The sequence below is a fragment of the Coffea arabica genome, chromosome 2e, assembly GCF_036785885.1.
Source record: "Coffea arabica cultivar ET-39 chromosome 2e, Coffea Arabica ET-39 HiFi, whole genome shotgun sequence".
Taxonomy (NCBI): Eukaryota; Viridiplantae; Streptophyta; class Magnoliopsida; order Gentianales; family Rubiaceae; genus Coffea; species Coffea arabica.
Genome location: NC_092313.1, coordinates 33097133 through 33106779, shown reverse-complemented (window position 1 = coordinate 33106779; position 9647 = coordinate 33097133). Strand labels below are relative to the sequence as shown.

Below are 9647 nucleotides of genomic sequence, written 5' to 3'. Positions count from 1 at the left end.
AAAAAATTTAAATACTCTTTTGTGTAAAACAAAAGGCATATTGAATAAATTTCCCAAATTGGTGATCAGGAGTGAGTATGGAGGCAATATTTAAAAAATGGTCTCAGACAAGTAAATTTTAATAGGTCAGCGCAGCTCGGGTGAGGAGTGGAGATGAACATACATTTGAACTCGGACAACAACTGGGATCAGCTAGGCAACAGGTGGATTTTGCAATTTGTCTTCCGAGCAAAATGCACTCTTATTTTTTGATTATTATTGGCACATTGTTCTATCCGGTCTCCGGTATCTCTTTTTCATGTTGTCCCTTTGTTTAGCTCCAGTGATGTGTTGTCCTCATTTCCTTTGTTCTTCCCACCATGGACAGATGACTCAGCTTCCACCGCAGATGAAACCACATTGAGATAATGTATTTTGCTTACAAATTACGTGTCAGAAATTTTAAACTTTTGTTGGCAAAGCACTACCTACCCCATCATGCACCCTAAGGGCAGTAAGGGGCACACCGCAGAACAACTATATATTACGTCAGTTTTAGAGATTTAAAATTTGAACTAGCACAAATTGATTTACTTGATAAAAATGAAATAATTTCTTACAAAAAAATCATGTGTAAATTTCTATACATGACATAGAATTTCGAGGCAAATATCTTGACTCATAACGGTGATTAAAGTTAAACCCACCCATACTATTGAGTTGTCATAAAAAAAAAAAAAAAGAGCTTCAAAATTTGCGGCACGTCCAATTTGTTAAATCTCCAAAAATTTAACTATTTAAGTGGGCAGCTGAGCACAGGAACTGTGTTTCCTTGGTGTCCATGCAGATCCGGGAGCTTGTGCAACTAAAATATTTTCCTTCAGTTCTTAGAAACCAGAGAGTTGACAAGGTAACAACTCCTCCATACTAGGTCTGTGGAGTGTAAACTTAGACACCATGTGGAAACAGAAACAGAGGAGTCTTATGGATTCTTCTGCTCCTCTGATTATACTGCTAATGTTGCTAATGCTGTTGCAACTTCTGGCTGTAATGGCAATAGCCAGAGTGGAGAATTTTACAAGATCAGACTTCCCAGTTGACTTTATCTTTGGTGCCGGCAGTTCAGCATTTCAAGTCAGTGGTTTCTCCGTTTCATTTGATTTAATTCCTTCACACCTAGTTCTTTTTCTGGAACAGGATTAGTAGTTATAGTGTATAATGAATAACATGAATACGGTAACATGATAATCATATGCATATGTATAGGTAGAGGGGGCTGCCCGTGAAGATGGAAGGACGCCTAGCATTTGGGATACCTTCGTTTATGCCAATAAGGGTAAGTTTGTCGAAAAATAAATTTTTTGGGTATGACTATTGGGTACCAATAGTCATAGGTTTTAGGTGTTAGCTTTTTTGAAAAAGAAAAAAATTAAGTGTTAAGAGAAATGACTGGGCTTCAAATGGTGAGTTGGACGAAAATTAGGTATACTGAGACGAGTTGGCAGAAGTTAATCAGAAAAACTCAAATTTTGTATTTTTTAAAGTTTATTTATTGTTTTGTTAATTTGTAACTTAGGCTTTAATCACCAATAAAATGTTCAGGGCTTTCTCATGGAGCCTCCGGAGACATAGCTTGTGATCAGTATCACAAATACAAGGTAAACATTTCAGTCATGTTTTAGGCTTTCTGGCCTAGTGGTGGCATTGGAACTTCAATAGCAAATCTAACTTCATCTAATGGTGTTCCTAAATAGCTCTGCTGACAATTAGTGGAAATTATCTCCTAAAATGAATTATGTGAGGTGGAGATTGAAAATATTCTATTGCTGAGAGACACATGGGTGAATTGTGCAGGTGTACATGTTTATAGTTAGTATCTTTACTTGTTTTCTTAGTATCGACTTCCTTTGTTGTGTTAGTTTCTACATTGTCCTGAGCAGTTGGAAAGACCAATGGCTGTGGCATCTGATCCCCCAAATATGAGACTTAGTTGATGATTAGATGTTTGTTAGCCTGCCCATCTTTTGATTTTTTATAGTAGTGGAAAGTAATTGGTCTTCTATGAAATCCGTTTTTCTAATGGTTAATATTTGAGCATAGAAGCTTTAAGTTAAGCTATTTAAACTTTTTAATTGGCAGCAGATTGTTACACTTAAAACCAGAAAAAATGAGATATACTTTTATGCTTCATATACACCAAAATTAATTGCTGATAATATCAGATATTGAATCAAATTCTTATCTCTCTTCTTTCCACCTCTTCCTACCAAAGCTGAACAAAGGAATCTAAAGTAGTTCTCAACTTTGTGACTTGGTTGGTGAACAGTGTCCTTTTATATTCACTATTATCCCAAGCAGATGAAGCATCTGAATGTCAACTTTGTAGTTTGTACGTACAATTACAAATGCAACCTGTTCTCTTTTCTGATAACAATTCTTTTAGGGCATTATATAGTTGTTTTACTAAGAAGCAATGCAACAGTGAGCAGCAGCATAGCTGGACGTTGCTCTATTCAACCAAAGACAAACTCGTTAAGCAAAACAAAACAACCTGCTACCATTATCATCATTATTATCACACTAAATGTTCATGCCTCGGCTATTCGAGAAATTTCTAATTTTGTGATGAATTTTAAAAAAATTCTACAAAAGAGGTGATTTTGGTAATGGATTCCGTTTGGGGGATCTTCGCATTCGTGAAATGCGAGCTCAGTAGAGCTCGCATTTCAGGGATGCGAGGTTAGAATAGAGCTCGCATTCGCGAAATGCGAGCTCTACTTATTGAGCTCGCATTCCGCAAATGCGAGCTCTAATTTAATGTTTCTTTGCATGAACTCCTAGTTTGCTGGTTCAGACTTGCGGCTTTGAAACTTTATCTACTTCAGTTGCTGTTTGGTTGTCTTTGTTTGGCCGCAAGTTCTGATCTGCTGAGATTTGTGTTTATAATCAATAACCCTGGTTTCATTTGAAGTGTTCAGTGTTAAGGGGTATTTGGGGTGATAGGTTCACTAGTTTTGTTTGAAGCTTTGCATGATTTTTCTGCATCGAAATTTGCAGAAGCATTGTTGTTGAAGAAAAAACTGTTCTTTGATGCTCGCATGATCCTTTCATCTAATTTGTTTTGTGCTTAAACATAAGGATTTTTGCGGCTAAAAGATGGAAAATGTTTAGAATTTTTATTACTATAGTCTAAGTGTTGACTGTTCAAGTCAGTAGTTGCAGTCGGATGAAAGGAAACTACATCAGACACCATAAAGGCTGTGCCGCGAGCCTGCTGCCGAACCATCTTGCATGAAGTATTTTCAATATTTGCATGATTTCCTCCTTGTCTTGGCTCTCAGTGAGCTCGCAAACTAAGAATTCACCCTCGGCTATTCCTGATTCCATCCATATGTATATCGAACATCCTGCAGTATTACCGAATTCTGCCCCGTTAGACTGGTACTTAAATGTATTTGCTGGTTGAAAGGTGTTACATTGTTAGTTACGTGGATCTCAGTAGCCTGCTACTTGAATCTTCTTAATGGTATAAAAATTTTTGTGGATATTAAGTGATAAAATCATTCATTATCTTGTTAACATAAGGATGCAGTTCACTTTAGGAATATATCTGTTTCAGGAAGATGTTCAACACATGGTAGACACAGGTCTGGAGGCTTACAGATTCTCTATTTCCTGGTCAAGACTTATTCCTGGTATGTTGAGTTCTACTGTACTACCTATACAAGACCACTGCACACTTTATTTCTTTCTTCTGATACCTTGTTTTATAATTTCTCTTTTCAGATGGAAGAGGCCGTGTCAACCCCAAAGGTTTAGAATATTACAACAATCTTATTAATGAACTCCTAATGCATGGTAAGCTTATCCTGTACAATGATTAAGCACTTCTAGGGAATCCGCTCATGGATAATGACATCATATTGACAAATCTTTATCTTCCCAAGAACATGGAGATAAACTTCCAAAATGCTGTACAATCTATTCAAATTTCTTTCCATCTTAATGCGACTTTACTGTTGGACCAACGCATAGGAATTCAGCCACATGTCACGCTTTTTCACTTTGATACCCCTCAAGTTCTTGAAGATGAATATGGGGGATGGCTCAGTCGGAAGATAGTGTAAGTATTTAATATTTGTACTTTGATCCATTCACATTTAAGCTTGTTTTATATATGATTTATATTGTAAAGCATAGATGCTTATTTATGGTATCAGATCTAAACACTTATTTGTTTATTATTTCAGGAACGACTTTACCGCCTATGCTGATGTGTGCTTCAAGGAATTTGGAGACAGGGTTCTGTATTGGACTACCATAAATGAGGGTAATGTATTTGCCATGGGTGGTTATGATAATGGAATCTCACCCCCAGGGCGCTGCTCTTTTCCATTTGGACTGAACTGCTCCAAGGGTAATTCCATAACTGAGCCATATATTGCTGGTCACAACATGTTGCTGGCACATTCATCTGCTGTGAAGCTATACTACAAAAAGCATAAGGTATTACTATAATATCCTATTTCATAATTTTTTTCACATAAACAGCAATCAGTATCTTGAAAGCTCTACAACTGCGATTGAAATATGATTTTTGTCACATTGATCCTAATGGACTATCGTTTTCGATAAACTCATAGTCCATGTCCAACCATATACATCTCTGCATGTACAGAGGTGGCACTGTGATTAATAAGTAATCATAGATGGAAACTATTATTAGTTAGTGGTGTTAACTGGAAAATACTAGAGATGAATTTACAGAGTAGGTTAATCTTCCGATTCACTTTTATAGAGATAGGGATGGAAATGTGGTGGATCTTGTCCAGAACACTGTGTTATCCCAACCTTGTTAAGCTACTACATTATTGATACTCTGTAGCATTGTGAATTTAAATTAATGCTAACCAGTGATGCACCTGGAATGCGCTCTTGTACTTTAAGTGTCACAGTTTCATTATCACTTAGACAAGCATCTTTTACGTAAGCGTATTTTTGCCACTTATTGTATATACTTGTGGCTTTAAGTGTCCAAGCAGATATTTAGATGCTTGTCTACTTGCTAATTGGAGTCATTCAGCTATGTGCTGGCTCTGGTGTAGTCATTTACATTGAAAGAATTCTGTCCTTAAACTCATCTGTCACCTCTTCGATTTTAATCAAGGAAATCACAATTTACTCTGAGGTAAATTATCAACATTCTGTCAGTTTACATTTGTCTCATAGGGAAAAAAAAAACGATTGGTTGCAAGTGCTCCTGGGACTTGGTTTAGCTGGAAGAATAGAAAAATAGCTTGGAATAGAGACCAAATACGCTTCAGATCACCTGTCGGGATTGGAAAATGGGCAGCTTAATAGGTCTGAAAATGGAAAGGCAATTCAGTAATAAAGCACCTTCTGCCACTCCCACTAATGTGTGTAGTATCATGCAGTTTGATCATTGAGTTCCCACCTTGCATCTGCCAAGGAAGAATAAGACAATAGGACATTGATGCTATTGTTTAGAATTCTTTTAAGTGGTTTTTTTTTTATCTTCATATTTGGGAACATATCAGGTGAAGTAAGTCAATTAACAGATGTTGAACCTCTATATCAGGCGACTCAACATGGTTTTGTGGGACTAAACATCTACGCTCCTTGGTTTTCTCCATATTCTAATGCTACAGAAGATATAATTGCAACTCAAAGAGCCATTGATTTTTACATTGGTTGGTGAGTAGACAATCTTTGGTAGATAAGTGCTTTAATTATGCATTTCATCATTTCTTGTTAGCAGCAAGATGCTTTCTGCATTTTTCTGCTTTAAGTAAAATATGAGCTTGCTTTATCGTATACCCACAATTTGACTGCAGGTTTCTCCATCCAATGGTGTTTGGAGACTATCCTGACATCATAAAGAAGAATGCTGGCACAAAGATTCCAGCGCTAACTCCACGTGAATCTAGGCTACTTAAGGGCTCATTCGACTTTATAGGGCTGAACCATTATTTAACACTCTACGTCAAGGACAGTCCTAGCAGCCTTAATGTGAATATCAGGGACATAGTTGCTGATATGGGATTAAGCACTCTGGGTATGTGTCGCACATGTGCTGTGAGCTTGCATTGTACTTATTCCTTGCTGGATTTGATTTTGCTGAGTGAATCAACTGATCAAATCCTTTTGCAAAGCCTTGTTTATTAGTTCTATGAGAACTAGTTTACAACCTTGGATTCATCTGAGAATTCTTAGTGCTTCTCCTTCTTTCAAAAATCTATATCTCTATGTTGACTTTTGTTTCCCTATAGATATTGTGATTAAATTTACTTATTACTGTGTCTTTTTGTTTTTCTTCAGTTGAGCCAGAAGATGCACCAGATAATCAGGTTGGGATTAACAGTTTTACTTCAAGATATCCTGCTCTTCATTTCGGTCCTGTGTTAATTACCATCCGGTTTGGCACAGAATGATGATACATCATCCAGTCTATCCGGAATTCTGGAGTATCTCAGGAATGTATATGCCAATTTGCCTACTTATATCCATGAAAATGGTTCTTTCTATCTCTCTCTCTCTCTCTCTCTCTCTCACGCATATCTGCCTTTGCTTGGATGCATTAACCTGCATCTTCTCTAGTCATTTTCCAAATGTTTCTGTACTAGTGACCTGATTCTGACAAATGCGTACCTCCGCTAGACATGATTGGTACTACATCTGTTTTTTCACCAAAAAAGAGAAATGAAGTGATCACTTAACCTGCGAACCTAATTATACCACCACTAAAAATATATTACTTGAGAATTATCATTTCCTTTTGGATTTGTTCCTCTTCGTGGATATATATGCATGGTTTTAGCTCTCTAAGTTTCTAGCATTAAGTTTAGGGTGCTCTTGTACTTTGTGCAACTTTTTTGGCCGGCTGAGCTCTGCCACAAATGCATTCTCATCTGATGAATTTATAATCAGCAGATGTTTGCAACTATCTAGCTTATTTCTCTTGCTCTTTTCTTGTTCAATATGATTGCAAATAGTTTCAGATTCTCGTGGCTTGACTGTTTTTGACAGGTAAAGGAACTGAGCGCAATGGAACACTAAACGACACATCAAGGGTGAAATATATGTATTCATATATCAGGACCTTGCTTGATGCTATAAAGTAAGCCTGTGCAACATTGAATTAGGGTCACTTCAACTGTGTGTTGACTGCTATTTGTATGAGCTAAATTTTACATATTCCCCATGTTTTGAGATTTCAATTTCTTCATTAACTATTTCACAAATTATTCTGCCAAAAATTGGTCATCGAAGCCATGCAGCAAGGAATGTTCTGCTCAACTTTTTAGACTAAATGCATAAGGTTACTGTATCACTGAAATTATTTCTGAAATGACTTTTCTCACCATTTTAAATGTCGACTTTTCTGACCTCCTCTTTTTTTTTTTGAATCTTGAAATGTTGGGAAGAAATGGATCAAATACAAAAGGGTACTTCCTCTGGTCTTTGCTAGATGGTTTCGAGCCAATAGGCGGCTATACAACCAGCTTCGGCCTGTACTACGTTGATTTGGACGACAAGCAATTGAAAAGATACCCAAAGCTCTCAGCACACTGGTACTCCAATTTCCTCAAGGGAAGAACCATCAAGCCTGATGAGATAAATGAAGTTGTAAATGAAATCTTTGTCTCTTCGACATCGAAAGCCTCTGATCAGTGATGACTAGTAAAATCCTTGCATCATTTCTTCTTTTTCTGATTCTTACTTGCACGACTTCGTCTTCCCACGCCTCCGTCTTCCCACGCCTCATTGTCTTTGATCATTTTGCGCTTATGGGGTTCTCTGTTCAAGTTATGCACAATGTATTTAGTAACTGTGCACGAACTGCACCAAAGGGTAGTGCTAGGATCTGTTTTAAGTATGCCAGTAAATTCTATATGGATTGGATCATTTATTTTGAAGCAGCTTTATATGACAAGGGTTTCAGTTGCACTAAAACATGACAGGAACATGCAAATTTGTACAACTCAAACTGAGAGCCTGAAAGGCTATGGTATATGGGTCAATTGTCCTACCCAGCATACAGTACTGTCAACTAATTGGAAACCCTTCTCATTCGACAGAGGCCTACTAAGTGATTGGTATTAATTGGTATTGGAAATACACAATTTCCCTGGATTGTCTTGGATTTCTCTTTTGCTGGAACAGATCGCCTTTCGTTTTAGGCAGCTTAACTGATCAAGAACACTAATTTTACTGATCAGGAATTCAAATTCAAGATCCTCAACTACATGTTTACATTTAAGAATAGAGCAACTCACGCACCCGAAAAGAAGATAACTTCATTGAACTTTGATTTGTATTTCCACTATACTGATACACATAAAGCTTACCTCAAGTCAATTATTGTTTACAATGTTTGCCCTGCCAAAGTTTTTGCCCCAGCTTGAAACATCTCCCAAATATCATAAAAATCTTCATTAGCCTGATTATGGTAATCTGGTAAGACATATGGCTTGCAATAAAACCATCGATACAAGCAGCTTCTCTATCTCGAGCATTCGAAATTCAATTACGTATTTACGTTGCCAAGGAATAGTGTTGGTGGTACTATTGTGAATGCAATCATGTACCAGCAAACAAGTCGCAGAGAAAGGAAATTGGGAAAACGACCATCTTGGTGCGTATTTTTAGGGTTTTGGCAAATGTGGTCTGTTATCAATAAATTTTACCAATTTAATCCCTCATTCTTGCCAATCTAGAACTCAAAACAGAAAATTTAAAAAATTCTTATGGAATTGGTTACGTGTAGGGCATGTGGGCCTTTAAAAATGACCAACTTAAGTTGTATTTGATAATTCAATTCAACATTTAAACTTAATTAATTTAAATCTAAACATGTTCAAATGTATTTGAGAATGAAAATTAGAACATGTGAATTAATTAAGTGGCCCTAAAATTTTTAGACAAAACTTGTTCCAAAAAATAAGTGATAAATTATTCACTTTTTAATTGATGTGATATACATTTAAATGTATCAAATTTAGTATTTAACAATTCAGTAACTTAATAGGATAATACTGTAGTGACTCATCGTCACCACACTTTTGAATATTTTAATGATAAAATACTAGAAGCATTGGTTATAAACGGTCCTCGCAGTCTAAACTAGTACTTTAAGCGATCATTTTGTTACAGTTATTCAGGTTTCCAAGTCCCAGAAAAAGTAAGGTAAGGAGATAGTAATAAATTTGACCATAAAATTGGTAAATTTAGCCCTAAAAACAGTAGGCTTTAATATCTTATGAGAATTACATCTTCACTGCAAAAAGTTACCATTTTTGCAATGAAAGTTACAAATTCTTTCACTAATTTTACCAAAAAAAGGTGTCACATGTCCTCTTAAACCATCTCCGCTTATTAAAAAAAACAGATTACTGTCGAGTCCCACCATTTCCCCACTCCTAAGAAAGTAATAAGATCTAGAATTAGATGCTCTAGTTGAAAACATGGGATATTCCCATGAAAAGTTTTTATAATGTAAAATGGTCATCTTGTTTATTCTTGGTGGTATTATTGATGAACTCATATAATTTGGTATGTAAATTGGAGAATCAATTAATTTTTGTTATAACAATGACAAGGTTTGTCATTAAAGTACTAAGTTCTACCAAAATAAGAAAAAAAATAAA

The 9647-nt window shown here is 36.2% G+C and overlaps 1 protein-coding gene across 4 annotated transcripts; it reads left to right on the top strand.

The window, feature by feature from the left end:
* The first annotated feature begins 656 nt into the window (after positions 1–656).
* On the top strand, positions 657–7953 carry LOC113732437 (beta-glucosidase 11). Of its 4 annotated transcripts, none has more exons than XR_011840738.1 (13): positions 657–1113; positions 1246–1315; positions 1582–1637; positions 3599–3674; positions 3766–3837; positions 4015–4102; positions 4230–4485; positions 5579–5694; positions 5835–6075; positions 6319–6347; positions 6427–6514; positions 7027–7117; positions 7425–7706. XR_011840738.1 is itself a non-coding variant. In XM_027258188.2 (13 exons), exons 1-13 carry the CDS (start codon positions 937–939, stop codon positions 7672–7674), a joined length of 1590 nt encoding a protein of 529 aa, XP_027113989.1. In that variant the 5' UTR covers positions 657–936; the 3' UTR covers positions 7675–7953. The 4 variants fall into 4 exon arrangements, 3 of the variants coding, with proteins under 3 accessions (XP_027113989.1, XP_027113988.2, XP_071936515.1); XM_027258188.2 differs by having other exon boundaries at positions 5835–6055; positions 7425–7953; XM_027258187.2 differs by having other exon boundaries at positions 5835–6088; positions 7425–7919.
* Positions 7954–9647: the final 1694 nt, after the last annotated feature.